General features: G+C 49.2%; 1 protein-coding gene across 1 annotated transcript in view; it reads right to left on the bottom strand.

The window, feature by feature from the left end:
• LOC105494556 (lysine demethylase 2B) overlaps nucleotides 1-17,791 on the bottom strand; it is a 158,393-nt gene that overhangs the window by 19,232 nt on the left and 121,370 nt on the right. The window contains 1 exon segment of the mRNA XM_011763081.3: nucleotides 7,231-7,455. Within this exon segment, the coding sequence (XP_011761383.2) occupies nucleotides 7,231-7,455 (225 nt within the window).

The following is a 17,791-nucleotide window of genomic DNA, read 5'->3' as shown; positions in this document are numbered from 1 at the left end:
TCACTCACTCATTTACTGAAATATGTATCAGGCTACTACCTCCGCATGCCAGATACTACTCTTAATTGCTGGGGATATAGCAAGGAACAAGACAGCTCAAAATCTTTGCCATCCAGAGCTTACATTTTAGTGGAGGGAGGCAGACAAAATGAAGAACAGAGCATGTTAGAGACAGAGACATGGGGAAAAATTAGAGGGCTGGAGTGAGGGGCAGAAGGGGGGTTGATTTTAAATATGGAGATCAGGGAAGGCCTCACATTCATAAAAGCTCCAAAGGAGCGGGAGCGTGAACCCAGCCCAGATCCATGCAGATGAGATGAGGCTGCATCTCACCAGTGGGTATTCAAGGCACAGACATGGACTGCGGGCTCCCAAGACCTTTACAGAGAGGCTAGGAGGTCAGAACTGTCTTCAGAATAACCGATGTTATTTGCCTTTTGCACAGTATTGATATTTGTACTGGTGGGTAAAACTGCTGGCCCCTCAGCACCAGTCAAGGCAAGGCCCCCAGCTGCACCAGCAGCCATGAGGGGACTCACGGCCATACACTTATTAAAAAGATCCCCAGTTTCATCTAAGAATATCTCTGATGAAACAGTAAAAATTACTTTATGAAAACCTTGCCCTAGAGTACACATCCTTTTCAGATGCTTTGTGACAATAAGAATATGTGTGAAGTGCCTCGGCACACAGGTGATGCGTACCAAAGGAAAGGCACTCGTGACTGAGCTGGGAGCCGAAATGGCCACTTTCTCCATAGATTATTTTTACTTGAAGGAATGACTGATAGAAAGCCCCTGGACATTGGTGTATTTCTGTGAAGATCAAAGAAGTGAGCTTGTCATTTCCAGAAAAATAACTGACCGCATTTGTTGCAAATGACAAAATTCAAGTTTCTGAATGACAATTAGACTTCTGGAAAACTTACATGAACCACCATAACCTGCACAGCTTCCCAATACTGAGAGACTTTTCCGATGAGATCAGTGATCATATTAACAAATGTGATTTCTAAAATAATATTATGTGCCAATATTTGGAAAATCCGCCTAACTCAGGGAGCCAATATTTTCCAGATGACCAATACATGGTGTTACAACATCATGCCTGAGCAAATGAGCTACTCAAAGGGCAAGACAGGCTGATGAAGTTCCATGTAACAGTGTGAACAGCTCACTGATACAGTTTCAGACTCCACATTGCAACTAACCTTCAAAGAAAACTCTGCTGAGTTCTAGTTGAGTATCAGAGTATCCACAATTATTAAAATACTCCTCCTTTTTCCAACTAGTATATATCTGTGTGAGGCCGAATTTTCCTCATACTCCCTCCAAAACAACATATCACAATAGATAAAACACAGAAGCAGATATGAAAATTCCAGGTCTTTTTTTTTTTTTTTGAGATGGAATCTTGCTCTGTCGCCCAGGCTAGAGTGCGGTGGCACAGTCTCGACTCATTGCAACCTCTGCCTTCTGGGTTCAAGCGATTCTCCTGCCTCAGTCTCCCGAGTAGCACAGGCGCCCGCCATCACACCCAGCTACTTTTTTGTATTTTTAGTAGAGACAGGGGCTTTCACCATGTTGGCCAGGCCGGTCTCGAACTCCTGATCTCGTGATCCACCTGCCTCAGCCTCCCAAAGTGCTAGGATCACAGGTGTGAACCACCGTGCCCGGCAATTCCAAGCCCTTTCTAATGAACCAGACATAAAAGAGATTTACAAAAATATAAAACAATGCCATTATTCTTATTTCTGTTTTTGGAAAATGTAATTATTTCTCATAAAAATATGTTTCTTTTTTCTTATTTATTTTTGTGACAGTGTCTTGCTTTGTCGCCCAGTCTGGAGTGCAGTGACATGATCTTGGCTCACTGCAACCTCCATCTGCCTCCTGGGTTCAGGCGATTCTCCCACCTCAGCCTCCCAAGTAGCTGGGACTACAGGCATGCTGGGTAATTTTTGTCTTTTTAGTAGAGATGGGGTTTCACCATGTTGGCCAGGCTGGTCTCAAACTCCTGACCTCAAGTGATCCTCCCACCTCAGCCTCCCAAAGTGCTGGGATTGCACGCTTGAGCCACCGTGCCCAGCCAAAATATGTTATTTCTATTAACCTGTCATGGGCTTTCTTGTTAAGATAAATTTAAAATCTAAAAAAAAATTTCTTGGCCAGGAGTGATAGCACATGCCTGTAATCCCAACACTTTGGTAGGCCAAGGCAGGCAGATTGCCTGAGTCCAGGAGTTTGAGACTAGCCTGGGCAATGTGGCAAAACCCTGTCTTTACAAAAAATACAAAAATCAGCTGGGCATAGTGAATGCCTGCAGTCCCAGCTACTCGGGAGGCTGAGGTGGGAGGATTGTTTGAGCCCAGGAGGTAGAGGCTGCAGTGAACCACGAGTATACCACTGCACTCCAGTCTGGGTGACAGAGTGAGACTCTGTCTCAAAAAAAAAAAAAAAAAATCAGTTTTAATTTTTTTTTTTTTTTAAGCTAAAGTCCTCTCACACCAAACTCAGTTTAAATTTTTAATATAGTCAGTATTAATAAATATATAACCTGCATAAAAGAAAAACTCTTTAGGGTCTTCATAATTTTTAAGAGCATGAAGGGCTCCTGAGACCCTGAAGTGTGAGAACTTGGTGCACCCGGCTGTGAGCCCCCTGAGGCCAGGACGGGTCAGCCTCATCCCGCCCAGTGCACCCAACCTTTATTACGCTGCTCAGAGGAGCTTCAAGCAGGCTGGGAATATACACGCCACTGGTAAGTGAAAAAGACTTGATTAAATGGCGCAAATGTCTGAATTCTAATAAACAGGACACAGAAGGCAAGGCAGTCATCGTTCCTTCCACAAATACCAAACACACATCTGCCACGGTCTGAAACAAAGTCTTGGGGGACGCAGGAGTGAGGGAGATGGCTGCTCCCCGTGAGCTATTTGGGAAGAAAAAGACATTAGTTGCTGAAATCCAAAGAAAACATGGAAAAGTCATATTCAAGAGTTCTCAAAAGCAGCAGAGGCTGATTTCTGGAGGACTCGGGACAGGGTGGAGAGAAGCCAAGTGGGCAAGGCCGCAGGGCCTCAAGGTGAATGAGGACAGAGCAGCCTGCACAGAGCAGGCCGGGCCAAAGGGGACGGCTGGAGACCAGACTGCAGTGGGGGGCAGAGGGTGAAGCACGGCCCACACGGCAAGAAGAGGGTCTGTGGTGGGGTGGGGCAGATGGCAGAACTGGCTCTAAGCCAGGTGGCAGGATGGGAGGTGGCGCAAGAGGCAAATCTCCTGCAGGGGCTGGGGAGGGGCTTGGGGCTCATGTTAGAGGGCAGACTGCACAGCACCAGCAGGGACACCAGCAGGGACATGGTGGAGAGGGGAGGAAGCTACGGAGGCAGCCCCAGCGACGGAGCAAAGGGAGGGGACAGAAGAGGAAGATAGGTGGGGCTGCGTATGTCATAGGTGGGTAATGCGTGAGAAGTGCCCTGGCAGAGCAGAAGGGCTGGGAGAAGAGTAAGAAGGACACCAAGGGTCAGGCCAAGCCTGCATCTGCCATCAGTTCCAGAAGCTATGTCAAGCTGAAGAGAGTAGGAGACATAAAAAAATGGGGTTTCCTTCAAACAGCATGCACTGTGCCAGGAACCAGAGTAGCAAAGATAAGGGGGCACCCGAGACAAATTTCCTATAACCGGGCCCAGCACACGGGGGGTGGGAGAAAAAGTAATGCCAAAGAGAAAAAGACAGTCGTGGATTCATTGCTGGCACACATTTGAGTTTTAGGTGACACCGTTCTAAAAACCAACAGTTGCTATAGACAAGCTCTTTTAAATTCTATAGGATCCAATGGGTCACATGGACCCTATCTCCAAAAAATGTACATCCATGCATGCACACAGACAAAAATGCATTTAATTTCAGGATGGCTCACAAATTCCCCGAAATCCATGAAAATATCCTGGGGTTTGGGTACCAATTAAAAGCACAAGCAGTGAAACTGAACTTCTGCAGCAAAGGAAAGAATCAACAGAGGAAAAGGCAACCTACAGGATGGGAGAAAATCCTTGCAAACCAGAGACCTGATAAGGGTTAATATCCAAAACATATTTAGAACTCCTCTAACTCAACAACAAAAACCCCCAAAAGAAAACCGATTTAGGCCAGGTGCAGTGGCTCACACTTGTAATCCCAGAATTTTGGGAGGCCAAGGCGGGGGGCGGGGGCGGGGCGGTGATCAACTGAGGTCAGGGGTTTGAGACCAGCCTGGTCAATAAAGTGAAACCCTGCCTCTACCAAAAACACAAAAATTAGCTGAGTGTGGTGGTACGTGCCTGTAACCCCAGTTACCTGGGAGGCTGAGGCAGGATAATTGCTTGAACCCAGGAGGCAGAGGTTGCAGTGAGCTGAGACTGCGCCATCACACTCTAGCCTGGGCAAAAGAGTGAGACTCTCAAAAAAAGAAAAGAAAACCAGTGTAAAAACGGTCTAAGGACTCAGACATTTCTCCAAAGAAGACAGACAAACAGCCAATAAGCACCTGAAAGGTGAAAGATGCTCAACATCACTAGGCATTAGGGAAAAGTAAATAAAAACTACACTGAGATGTCACCTCATACACATTAGGATGGCTACTAAAAACAAACAAACTAAAAGCCCATAACATAACAGATGTTGATGGGGATGCAGAGAAATAGGAACCTTCGCTGGGCGCGGTGGCTCACGCCTGTAATCCCAGCACTTTGGGAGGCCGAGGTGGGCGGCTCACAAGGTCAGGAGATTGAGACCATCCTGGCCAACATGGTGAAACCCCGTCTCTACTAAAAATACAAAAAATTAGCCAGGCATGGTGGTAGGCGCCCAGCTACTCGGGAGGCTGAGGCCGGAGAACAGCGTGAACCCAGGAGGCAGAGCTTGCAGTGAGCCGAGATCACACCACTGCACTCCAGCCTGGGCAACAGAGCAAGACTCCGTCTCAAAAAAAAAAAAGAGAGAGAGAGAGAAACAGGAACCTTCATGCACCCGTGGTGGGAATGTGAAACGGCACGGCCACAGTGGCCAACAGTACAGAGGTTCCTCAAAAAGCTAAAAATAGAATCATCATATGACCCAGCAAGCCCACTTCTGGGCACGGAGTTGGCCCTTACACAGCACAGGATTGAACTGTGTGGGTTCACTTATATGCGGATTTTTTTTTCAGTAAAAGTTATACTGAGTGTGCCTGCGTCTCCTGCCTCCCCCTTCTACCTCCTTCATCTCTTCTGCCTCTGCCACCCTGAGACAGCAAGACCAATCCCTCCTCCTCTGTCTACACAATGTGAAGATGATGAGCATGAAGACCTTTACGATGATCCACTCCCACTTAATGAACGATAAATATATTTTCCTAATGATCTTAGTATTTTCTTTTCTCTAGCTTACTTTATTGTGAGAATACAGTATATAATACATATAACATAAAATATGTGTTAATGGACTGTTTTTGTTACTGATAAGGCTTCTGGTCAACAAGAGGCTAACAGTAGTTAAGTTTTAGGGGAGTCAAAAGTTACACTCAGATTTTCAACTGCACAGGGGTCAGGTGGTGCCCCACCCTTGTGTTGTTCCAAGGTTCAACTGTATATCCAGAAGAATTCAAAACACGATCTCAAAGAGGTATCTGCACACCGATGTTCACTGCAGCACTATTCACAATAGGCAACAGGTGAAAGCAACCCATACGTCCATCAACAGATGAACGGATAAAGAAAATTTTGGTCCGGCGCGGTGGCTCACGCCTATAATCCCAGCACTCTTGGAGGCCAAGGTGGGTGGATCACCTGAGGTCAGGAGTTCGAGACCAGCCTGGCCAACATGATGAAGCCCTGTACTAAAAATTTAAAAATTAGCCCGATGTGGTGGCGGGTGCCTGTAATCCCAGCTACTCGGGAGACTGAGGCAGGAGAATTGCTTGAACCCAGGAGGCAGAGGTTGTAGTAAGCCAAAATTCCACCGCTGCACTCCAGCCTGGGCGACAGTGTGAGACTCCGTCTCAGAAAAAAAAAAGAAAATTTGGTGCAAATACACAATAGAGTATTAATTGGCCATTAAAAAAAAAAAAAGGAAATTGTCATATGCTTCAGCATGGATGAACCCTGAGGACATTATGCTCAGGGCTATAAACAAGCCAATCCAATCACAGAAAGCCAATTACTGCATGATTCCACTTCTATGAGGTCCAGAGAGGAGTCAAGCTCTTAGAAACTGAAAGTGGAATGGTGGTTGCCCGGGGCTGAGGGAGGGGAAAGGAGAGTAGAGCTTCAATGGGTATGCAGTTTCAGTTTTGCAAAATGAAAAAGTTCTGGGGATCAGCTTCCCAAAAACGTGCATATGATAATACTACTGTATTGCATACTTAAAAATGATTAATGTATTTTTTGACCACAATTTAAAAAAACAAAACACAAGAAATATGCGTGGAAGGAGATGGGTGAGGTGTCTGGGCCTGGGGGGCATCGGCAGCCAAGGAGGAAGGGCTCACCCTATGCCAGGCTGGGCCTGTAGATGAGCGCACCAAGGCCGAGGAATCCTGTCCCTCCAGCCGAGCCTGCTTTTCCACGGGGATTGGGAGACGACTCCTCCACAGGGAGGATCGCCGGCCCCCAGGGAGCAGCGCCCTGGGGAAGGCAGAGCATGTGGGTGTGTACAAGGCGATTCAAGGGCAAACCCCACGACCTCGCCCCGTTGCGGAAGTCCACGTCCACTGCCCGGTCCGGGTACAAGACCAGCGGCGCGGGGCCACTGCTGGAGCTGAGGCCAGGCGGTGTGGAGGGGCAGGCCAGGCTCTCCCAGGCGCGGTTCCTCGGCACCATAAATCACTCCTTGTTGGGGGCAGCCCCCTGAGATGGGGCGCTGACCTTCCACCCAGACTTCTGACTCTGAAGGCAGGGCCGGGAGGAAGGAAGGGCCCAGAACCATCACCAACTGGACCGTAATGTTGGCAACGGGGTCACAGACAGGACAGGCTGCTTGTCATCTTTAATGGCAGCAACTTCAAAGTACCTGGGCACCCTGGGAGGGAAGGAGCAGGAGGCCTGAGCCTGCAAAGCGGCCGGCGCCTTCCCGTCCACAGGAAGAGCTCTCGGGCAGTCCACAGCCCCGGCTTCTCTGTGTGCGGAGGGGCGGCCAGAGCGAGCAGCTGTCAGACACGCGGGCCGGCACGCAGGGGCCTGGATAGAGCGCAGGGCTGGACCGGGGCTGCACTCACCGCGATGCACTGCCGCATGATGCAGCTCTGCTTCATGCGCCCGGGGCCCCCGAACTTCTTCATGTCCTTGCAGAAGTGGCACTCTCCGCACTCGGTCCGCAGGCAGGCCTCGCACTTGCGGCATCGCGTCCGGCGCCGCCGAGCTCCTGCCGTTGTCCGGTTGGCGGCCAACTTCACCGCGGAGGCCGGGCCCAGCTTCCCCTTGGGCCGACCCACAGCCCGGTTCTGCAGGGGAACAGACAGAACTGGTCAGATGGGGAGGCTGCAGGCACCGCCAGACCCCCGGAAAGGGTATTAGGGAGCAAACTGTGTATCCCAGAAAGACATGATGGGGGCTCTAAACCCCAAGCCTCAGAGTGTGATCTTTATTTGGAGATGGGGGCTTTGCAGAGACCGTCAGGTTAAACGAGGTAATTCAGGTGAACGCTAATCCAGTATGACTGGTGTCCTTACGAAAGGGGGCCATTTGGACATAGAGATGGACACGCACGGAGTGAACGTGTGTGAAGACACTGGCCTTCCACAGACTGGAGCCCTGTCTACAAGCCAGTAAGTGCCAAGGATGGCAGCACATACCAGGAGCTCGAGGCTCGGGGAAGGACCCTCCCCTAGAGCCCGCAAAGCCAGCCCCGCCCGCCAGCCCACACCTTGACTTCAGACTCCTGGCCTCCAGAACTGGGAGAGAAGAAAGGCCCGTTGTTTTAAGCCACCGGTTATAGCAGCTCTAGGAGAGGAGGACAGAGGGTGCATGCTTCTTGCCACAGCACACGGCTCGAGACCTTCCACGGCCGCACCCACAGGCTCGGACCCTGCCCACCTTTCCCACCTCTGTCTGCTCCCCAAGAAAGACCGCAAGGGGTCACACAATCCGTCTCTGTTCTCCCAGCCCGGAAGGCCAACCCCACCCCGCCAAGCCACTTGGCTGATGCCCATTCATCCCGCCTGGCCAGTTTACAGGCTGCTTTCTTCTGGAAGCCCCTCCTGCCCACCTGCACTGGGTTCAAGGCCCCTCCCAGGGATCCTGTTAGAGCACTCACGACGGTAATCACCTGTTCCTGTACCGTCCTTCCCTTTGAGACGGGGCACAGAGGGGCACTCACCACAGGTGTCTTGTCCAACACTGCACCTCTACGAACCAGCCTGGCATGCAGAATGCACTCAACAAACCAAAGCCACCCCAGGGAGGACAGGATAGTAACCTTCAGGTCCCTGACTACTCAGACCTTCCCTAGATGGGTTCCAAATGCTCCCTTCCCTGGGACTCAGAGAAGAGAGACAGTAGGTAGACAGGAGAGCTGGGCTAGTAGCTAAGCCAGGAAAATGGGACAGTCATAGCCCCTGACCTCTGGTTCCCAGCCCCAGAGCCTCCTGCAGACCGAGGATCTACGGGGGAGCCCAAAGCTAGCTCCTGAGGACACTGTCCACCTTGGACCTGCGGTGGGAGGGACAAGGATGGGAGAGCTTTTCTTGTCTGTGGCATCTTTCTGGAGAAGCCGGGGTGGCTGAGAAACGGTGAAGTCCCTAACAGGGAGACACGTGGTCACCCTGGAAACCAGCTGACCTAACCGGCATCTAACACCTAAAGCCCCTTTACAGCTAATTGAACACACTTTGGTCTAGAGTCCCGCCCTCTTCATTTCAGTGACTTGTCATACTTGAATCCCCAAACAAAACCCCATACGTTTGGGAGCACACAGTCCCAGAAGAGCTGTTACTATTCATCCACTCCAATGGAGAAGAAGGTCCACATCACACGGACCCCTCCCACAACACACCCAACTCCCTGCACCTCAGGGGCTTCCTAGAAACTTCCAACTGCATAGGAAGAAAAACAGCCCCCCCTTTCTCCTCGAATATAGCCTCGCCACCACCAACTTTCTTCTCCAGTGCAGTGGTCCCTGTAGAAAGCCCATGGCCTCACGTGCCACCCCTTTGCTGTCAACACCTAAGCGGATCCATTCCTCCGATTCACCTTCCTGCAGCATTCAAGGAGCTTCGAGGCCCCCATCAGACTGAGAGGCCCTTCAGGAAGCACTGGGACTCTGGGCCTCCATCCTGCTCAACCTGCTGTGAACCCAAAAGAGGAAAGGGAAGTGCTCCCTGGCTCTACCACCGTCATCTCCCACTGCTCTTCCCCAGCTGCTCAGGACCCTCACTCATGCCTGCCCTCTGCTTTGGGGCAGTCCAGCCGGAGGCCTTGTCACAGGGAGGGCAAGCCCTGGACTGCAGGGCTGACTGCAGGGTCGCCCACAGACAAGCAGGCCACCACCAGCCACCTGGGTAAAGGGACCATCCAAAGCAGCAAAGGGCGCCAGGCACAGTGGCTCATGCCTGTAACCCCAGCACACTGGGGGGCTGAGGTGGGAGCATCACTTGAGGTCAGGAGTTCATCACCAGCCTGGGCAACACAGTGAGACCTACAAAAAACTTTAAAAATTAGTCGGGCATGGTGGTGTGCACCTGTAGATCCAGCTACTCAGAAGGCTGAGGTGGGAGGATTGCTTGAGCCCAGGAGTTTGAGGTGGCAGTGAGCTGTGATCATCCACTGTACTCCAGCCTAGGACACAGAGCAAGACCCTGTCTCAAAAAACAAAGAAAATGAAGAAACCCATCCTTACAATGATGGCTGGGTGCCCCCAACATATTCGCATAGTCCCACTGTGATTAGCACCTTTGGGGGGTCAAGTCCACCAAGCACTGCGCACGTCCATCCAACTCAGGTCTGGCTGCCCACGTGAGAAGTAAAACAAGATCAGTTTTCAGAGCTTTCTGGATTTGAGAACGGCACAGGGCAGACTGTGAACCTGAAGCTGAGCAGCCGACAGAGAGCAGCCAAGGCCAGGCAAGGCAGCGCTGACGACGGAGATAACGGCCATGCTGCGTGAGGGTGGGGATTCCCTGAGCACCCCCATCTGTGGTCACCATGGCCATCATTTACTGATGTTATTACCTAACCTTCCCAGTAACAGCCCTGTAGAGGATGCCTTCATGTCCCCATTTTTCATATGAGGAAACTGAAGCCAGTAATTTGCCTATGGTCATGGAGCCAGCAGGATGCGTGGACTCCAGATTCGTGCTCTGAACACACTAAACCACAGCAACTGCATGTGCAAAGTGCAGCGAGGGGCCCGCAGACCCACTGGGATGGCCACATGCTCCTGGAAGGGCTTCCCAGCTAGTGCCACCATGCCTTAGTGCGAAGGGTGCCAACAAGAGGTGCAGAGAAGCAGAAACCCAAAAACGTTTCTCCCTGTCTTCACAGCCCACAGTAACACTTTCTGATTCTACCCCTCCAAAGGACAGGTGCCCTGTTACCAGCTCACTCCTCAAATACCTGGAACACAGGCAATGCTGTGGGCGGCGTCTGAGGCCTCCAGTCAGGTGTGAAGTGGCCAGTGTGGGCCACCTCCCAGGACAAAACCAGACCTCCAGAGCCGGAGAGTCTAAAGACGAGCTTCTCTGGCGAAAAAACTGAAAAAATTCCAGGAGTTCAAAGGAACACCAGGTATCAACAGCCACCGAGCACCTCTGGCCTCCCTGCCCTGAGGACAGTGTCTGGGCAAGTTAAAACGCTGGGCCAATCCAGTCTGAGTCTTGAAGCTCCTATGTCACTGCAAAACAAGCCCATTTGCCTGCACCATCCAAAGCACCTTCTCATCCAACCTATGGAAAACAACCTGCATGGACCTCAGCAGCAGCTGGGACATCCGGGAAAATTACAGAGCACATACCAGATAACATCCCGAAAGAAGAGGTGTGAGAAGCTGTGGTCTCCCGAGACCTTGATGAGGCCCTGTCTAGCCGCTGCCAAATCAGGCCAGGAAGGCTTGTGCCGCTGGCAGTGGCCCCCGCCTGGCTCATCAAGAGTTGGCTCAGCGACAGGGCGCCAGATCCTAATGAATCCCACTGAAAAACCCACAGGTAAGACAGACCTCGGAGGCCTCCATTAAAAAGTCCAACTGGGACTCTGCAGACCCAACCAGGAAACGTGATGGCAGAGTACAGAAAACAGTGACACAAAAAGGGGCAAATGGAATAAAAAGGAAGGTGAGTCAGCCAGAGCTGTCTCCTTTTGGCACACAGCTTTCTCTGTCTTGGTATCTTTTGGGTGCTACCCAAAGTTTCAAATGCCAATTCTTTTTTTTTTTTTGAGACAGAGTCTCACTCTGTCACCTAGGCTGAGTGCAGTGGCGTGATCTTGGCTCACTGTAACCTCTGGCTCCCGGGTTCAAGCAATTCTTGTGCTTCAGCCTCCCGAATAGCTGGAATTACAGGTGTGCACCACCAAGCCCAGCTAATTTTTGTATTTTTAGTAGAGATAGTGTTTCATCATGTTGGCCAGGCTGGTCTCAAACTCCTGGCCTCAAGTGATCTGCCCGCCTCAGCCTCCCAAAGTGCTGGCATTACAGGCATGAGTCACTGTGCCTGGCCTCAAACACCAATTCTAACTTCCACTCTAGGACAGAGTAGGAGTAGGACACCCCTGTCCCAGCAAAGGAAGTGATGGCATCCCCAGACATTCATTTACGAACCAACATCCCCAACACCAAGGCCACTTGTTGATTTTATCAGCCCAGGAACCATATCCTCAACACACTATGAAAGGTTAGGAAAATCTGGAACATGAACGCACACATACACACACAACACACAAATATCTTAGTATTCCTACACCCCTTCTCCATCAGCGACTCAAAAGCATTGTCCTTTAAGTGAATGTTATCAAGGTTTATTCATTCATCCCATCAATATTTGAGTTCCTCTGGTCTACCAGATGCTATCCACCAGAAAATGCATGGATAGAACCTCCTCAATCCCTCAGCTCTAAATTATAGTGATTAAAATTACTTGGATTAACCTAAATTAAAGGAAAGACATCCATGTTCATGAATTGGAAGATTTAATATTGCTATGATCAGTTATACTCCCCAAAGTGATCAACAGACTCAATGTGACCCCAAGCAAAATCCCAACTGGGGCTGGGCACAGTGGCTCACACCTATAATCTCAGCACTTTGGGAGGCCAAGGCAGGCGGATCACTTGAGCCCAGGAGTTCAAGACCAGCCTGGCCAACAAAGCAAGACTCCAAAAAAATAAAAAGACTAGGTGAGTGTGCTGTCACACACCTGTAGTCCCAGCTACTTAGGAGGCTGAAGCTGGAGAATCACTTGAGCACAGGAAGCAGAGGCTGCACTGAGCTGAGATCAAGCCACTGCATCCAACCTGGGTGACAGAATGAGACCTTGTCTCAAAAACAAAACAAGAATAAAAAACAAACAAAACAAAAACCCAACTGATTTTTCTGCAGAAATTGACACACTATCCTAAAATTCATGAAAATGCAAGAGACTTGGAATGGCCAAAACAATCTAAAAAAGGGGGTGGGGGGTAGGGGGTGGGGCGGTGGCTCACGCCTATAATCCCAGCACTTTGGAAGGCCGAGGCAGGTGGATCACTTGAGATCACAAGTTTAAGACCAGCCTGACCAACATGGTGAAACCCCATCCCTACTAAAAATACAAAATTAGCCAGGCGTGGTGGCGCACACCTATAATCCCAGCTACTTGGGAGGCTGAGGCAGTAGAATCACTTGAACCCAGGGGATGGAAGTTACAGAAAGCCAAGATTGTGACATTGCACTCCAGCCTGGGAAACGAGTGAAACTCTGTCTAAAAAGGCCAGACGTGGTGGCTCACACCTGTAATCCCAGCACTTTGGGTGGCCAAGGTGGGCAGATCACAAGGTCAAGAGATTGAGACCATCCTGGTCAACATGGTGAAACCCCGTCTCTACTGAAAGTACAAAAATTAGCTGGACGTGATGGTGCACGCCTGTAGTCCCAACTACTCGGGAGGCTGAGGCAGGAGAATCACTTGAACCTGGGAGGCGGAGGTTGCAGTGAGCTGAGATCACGCCACTGCCCTCCAGCCTGGCAAGAGAGCGAGACTCCGTCTCAAAAAAAAAAAAAAAGACGCTCACTTTCTGATTTCAAAACTCACTACGAAGCTACAATAAAGACTGTGATGGTAGTGGCAAAAAGACAGACCTATAGATCAATGGAACAGAATTGAGAGTCCAGAAATACACTCACATTTTGACCAAATGATTTCTAACAAGGATGCCAAGGCAATTCAGTTGGGTAAAGAATGGTCTTTTCAAGGTATGGTGCTGGGACAAATAGCTATCCACACGCAAAAGAACAAAGGTAGACCCCTACCTCACACCACATATACAAATTAACTCAAAAACGGATCAAAGACTTAAACACAGAGCTAAAATTATAAACCTCATAGAAGAAAACACAAGTGTAAATCTTCATGACTTTGAATTAGGCAAGGGTTTCTCCGATAGGAAACCAAAAGCACAGGCGTCAAAAAAAAAAAAAAAAAGATAAATTAGACTTCATCAAAATTAAAAACTTTTGCTGGGTGTGGTGGCTCACCTCTGTAATCCCAGCACTTTGGGAGGCCAAGGCGGGAGGATCACCTGAGGTCGGGAGTTCGAGACCAGCCTGACAAACATGGAGAAACCCTGTCTCTACTAAAACTACAAAATTAGCCAGGCATGGTTGCACATGCCTGTAATCCAAGCTACTCAGGAGGCTGAGGCAGGAGAATTGCTTGAACCCGGGAGGCGGAGGTTGCAGTGAGCCAAGATCGCACCTTTGCACTCCAGCCTGGGCAACAAGAGCAAAACTCCGTCTCATAAAAAAAAAAAAAACCTAACAAACAAACAAAAAAAACTTTTGTGCTTCGAAGGGCACTATCATGTGCAAAGGCCCACAGAATGGGAGAAAATGTTTGTAAATCATGTATCTAGCAAGCAGTTAGTACTCAGAATATACAAAGAACTCCGACAACTCAATAATAAAGAGATGAATAGGTAATTTTTAAATAGACAAAGGATTTAAATAGCTATTTCTCCAAAAAAGATCTACAAATGGCCAGTAAGCACATGAAAAGATGCTTAACATCACTAACTAATAGAGTATATAATTTGCACTGGAGACTTATTCATTAACCCCCTAATTCACACATCCACCCACCCAAGTGTTTCCTGGCTGTGAATTATGTATCTGATTTGATGCTAAGTGCTGGGACTACAGAAATGAGTAAAATGTGTTCCCTAGTCTGAAAGGCATTACACTCTGGAAGGAGAAAGACATGCAACTACATAAATGCAATGCAACATCATTATGATGACATTAAAAACTAACATCTAGGTTTAGGCAGGAGAATCGCTTGAACCAAGAGGTGGAGGTCCCAGTAAGCCGAGATTGTGCCACTGCACTCCAGTGGCAGAGCTGTTTTTGAGACAGGGTCTCGCTCTGTCACCCAGGCTGGAGTGCAGTGGTGCGATCTCAGCTAACCACAGCCTCGACTTCACAGGACTCAGGTGATCCTCCCACGTCAGCCTCATAAGTAGCCGAGATACAGGCGTGTGCGACCACACTAGCTAATTTTTCTTCTTCTTCTTTTTTTTTTTTTTGAGAGATGGAGTCCCACTATGTCACATAAGCTGGTCTCGATCTTCTGGGTTCAAGTGACCCGACCGACTTGGCCTCCCAAAGTGCTAGGATTACAGGTGTGACCTCCTGAACCTGGCCAAAAGGTAACACTTAAGTGCTAGTCACTCATCAATATTTGTATAAACAATCTTTTTTGTTTTTCTGGTAGGGATGGGGTCTTGCTATGTAACCCAGGCTGGTCTTGGTCTCCTAGCCTCAAGCAATCCTACCACCTCAGGCTCCCAAAGCTCTAGGATTACCGGCGTGAGCCACCACTCTGTATCAATAATCTATGAGGAAGGAATTACTATTATCTCCATCTACAAGTGAGGAAACTGAGGCATGGCACAGTTAAGTCATCCACCCAATGTCATACTATCAATGAATGAGAAAGCTGAGATACAGACCCAGGCAGTGGCTCTAAAGCCTGGACCCTGGCATGCTAACCCAGAAGAGATGCCTCATATCATGGGTAAGGGAGGCTGGAAAAAGCATTCTGGAACATAGGAGGTGGTGACTAAGGTGGGTCTTAGAGGGAGGACAGGACCCTGCGTGCCAGGGGTGGGAGTGGGGTTACAGAGTGGATATTCTAGGCAGAAGGAAGAGCAAGAGAGAGATGTGAAACTGCATGACACATTCAAGGAACTGCAAATAGCCCGACACAGCTGCTGGAAAACAGCTCTGAAGTGGCAGGAGCCTCATCCTGCAGGGCCTGGTGTACCACAGTAGGGAACTGGACCCATCAGAGTAAGTTAAAGGCTTCACAACATGACTGTATTCTGGCAACAGTGAGAGGAGTGGATATTTTTGGGGCAGTGGGCAAGACAAAAGACAGGGAGATCAGCTGAAGATGATGAAGGCAGGAGCAGAAGGAATGGAAGGAATGAAGAGGAGGGGATGATTCAGGAGAAGCCTTAGAAGCGGACCCAGTTTTAGAAGACCCGGTGATTGGCTAAACATGGGGTATGCAAGCAGACTTCTGGAGGACTCTTGAGGTTTCCGGCTTGAGCAACAGAACAACAAGGGGGCTCGGGAGAGGGGAGGAAACAAGGACTGTTGTGGGCATGTGGAATCTAAGGGGCCCATGGGACATGCAAGGAAGGTGTTGCCCAGCAAGCAGGTGGAACCAGAGCTAAGGTACACACCTGGGAACCAACACTACATAGGTGCTCAAACTAGTTAAGTCCATGAGGATGTCCAGGGGAAATGGAAGAGTGAAAAGAGAACCTCCAACAGTACCCTCAAGGCTGAAAACATTCAAGGGGCAGGCAAGGAAAAGCAACCTGCTGAGAAATGGCCAGAAAGGCCAGACAAGCAGTAGGAGGCTGTGGCATCACGAGAGCCAGGGAAGTTTCAAGAAGGGAGCAGTTAGGAGTTTCAACTGTCAAGATAAGTGAGAAAAACAGTAAAATGTGGCTATATATTTTTACAATTAGTCCCAAGTTTTCCGCTAAAGTACTCCAAATAACGTTACACTGACAGCCCCACAAGGGAAGGCCACAGGCCCCCCAGTTTCTTTGTGCATGCTAATGTTGCACTGTATCACATGACACAGCCGTATTTATCTCAATATTATTCCAGTCCTCAAATTTGCAAGCATGATGGACAGCCCAGGAAAAGCTGGATTTTACCCGTGTTGCAGGCCCCTTAACACACACCTGTAGACTCCAGGGAGGGCTCTGGGTTTTTTAATACATAGAGAGTAAGGAGCAAGAGACTAAAAACACAAGAGCTACCAGAAAGCCCAGGGGATGTAAGGACATCTGAAGAATCTGAGGAAAGCTAAAGACCTCTTCCTCCAAAAATGTATCTAGGCATAAAGTAACAAAACTTTTGCATACATTTTCAAGAAGGCTCAGAGACCCCTGTCTTAAAATTTCACTGTTTAAGAAACTATAGGCCAGGTCTGCGGTGGCTCACACCTGTAATCCCAGCACTTTGGGAGGCTGAGGCAGCAGTTCATTTCAGCCCAGGAGTTCGAGCCCAGCCTGGGCAACATAGCAAAACCCCATCTCTACAAAAAATACAAAAATTAGCCAGATGTGATGGCGCCTCTGCATTCCAGCCTGTGTAACAAAGTGAGACCCTGTCTCAAAAAAAAAAAAAAAAAAAAAAAAAAAGAGCCCAGGCACACGGTAGCTCATGCCTGTAATTCCAGCACTTTGGGAGGCCAAGGTGGGCAGATCACAACGTCAGGAGTTCCAGACCAACCTGATCAACATGGTGAAACTCCGTCTCTACTAAAAATACAAAAATTAGCCGACCATGGTGGCACGCACCTGTAGTCCTAGTCACTCAGGAGGTTGAGGCAGAAGAATTGCTTGAACCCAGGAAGCGGAGGTTGCAGTGAGCTGAGATCGCACCACTGCACTCCAGCCTGGGGAACAGAGCGAGACTCCGTTTAAAAAAAAAAAAAGCATTGAGACAAACACCTAATGTATGTGGGGCTTAAAACCTAGATGATGGGTTGACAGGTGCAGCAAACACCATGGCACATGTACACGTATGTAACAAACCTGCACGTTCTGCACATGTATCCCAGAACTTAAAGTAAAATAAAATAGCTATAATTGGTAACAATGGTTCTATGACCACACAAATTTCTGAGAGATTTTCTTCTCCATAATTTCCTGATTTTTTTTCAACAAGCTGTAGTCATTTTTATTTTTATTTTAAAAAATTTTTTGAGGCCGGGCGCGGTGGCTCAAGCCTGTAATCCCAGCACTTTGGGAGGCCGAGACGGGCGGACCACGAGGTCAGGAGATCGAGACCATCCTGGCTAACACGGCGAAACCCCGTCTCTACTAAAAAATACAAAAAACTAGCCGGGCGAGGTGGCGGGCGCCTGTAGTCCCACCTACTCGGGAAGCTGAGGCAGGAGAATGGCGTAAACCCCGGAGGCGGAGCTTGCAGTGAGCTGAGATCCAGCCACTGCACTCCACCCTGGGCAACAGAGTAAGACTCCATCTCAAAAAAAAAAAAAAATTTTTTTTTGAGAAAGGATCTCACTCTGACACCCAGGCTGAATGCAATGGGGCCATCACTACTCACTG

The sequence above is a fragment of the Macaca nemestrina genome, chromosome 10 (assembly GCF_043159975.1).
Source record: "Macaca nemestrina isolate mMacNem1 chromosome 10, mMacNem.hap1, whole genome shotgun sequence".
NCBI lineage: Eukaryota > Metazoa > Chordata > Mammalia > Primates > Cercopithecidae > Macaca > Macaca nemestrina.
This window is presented reverse-complemented; position numbering and strand designations above follow the sequence as displayed.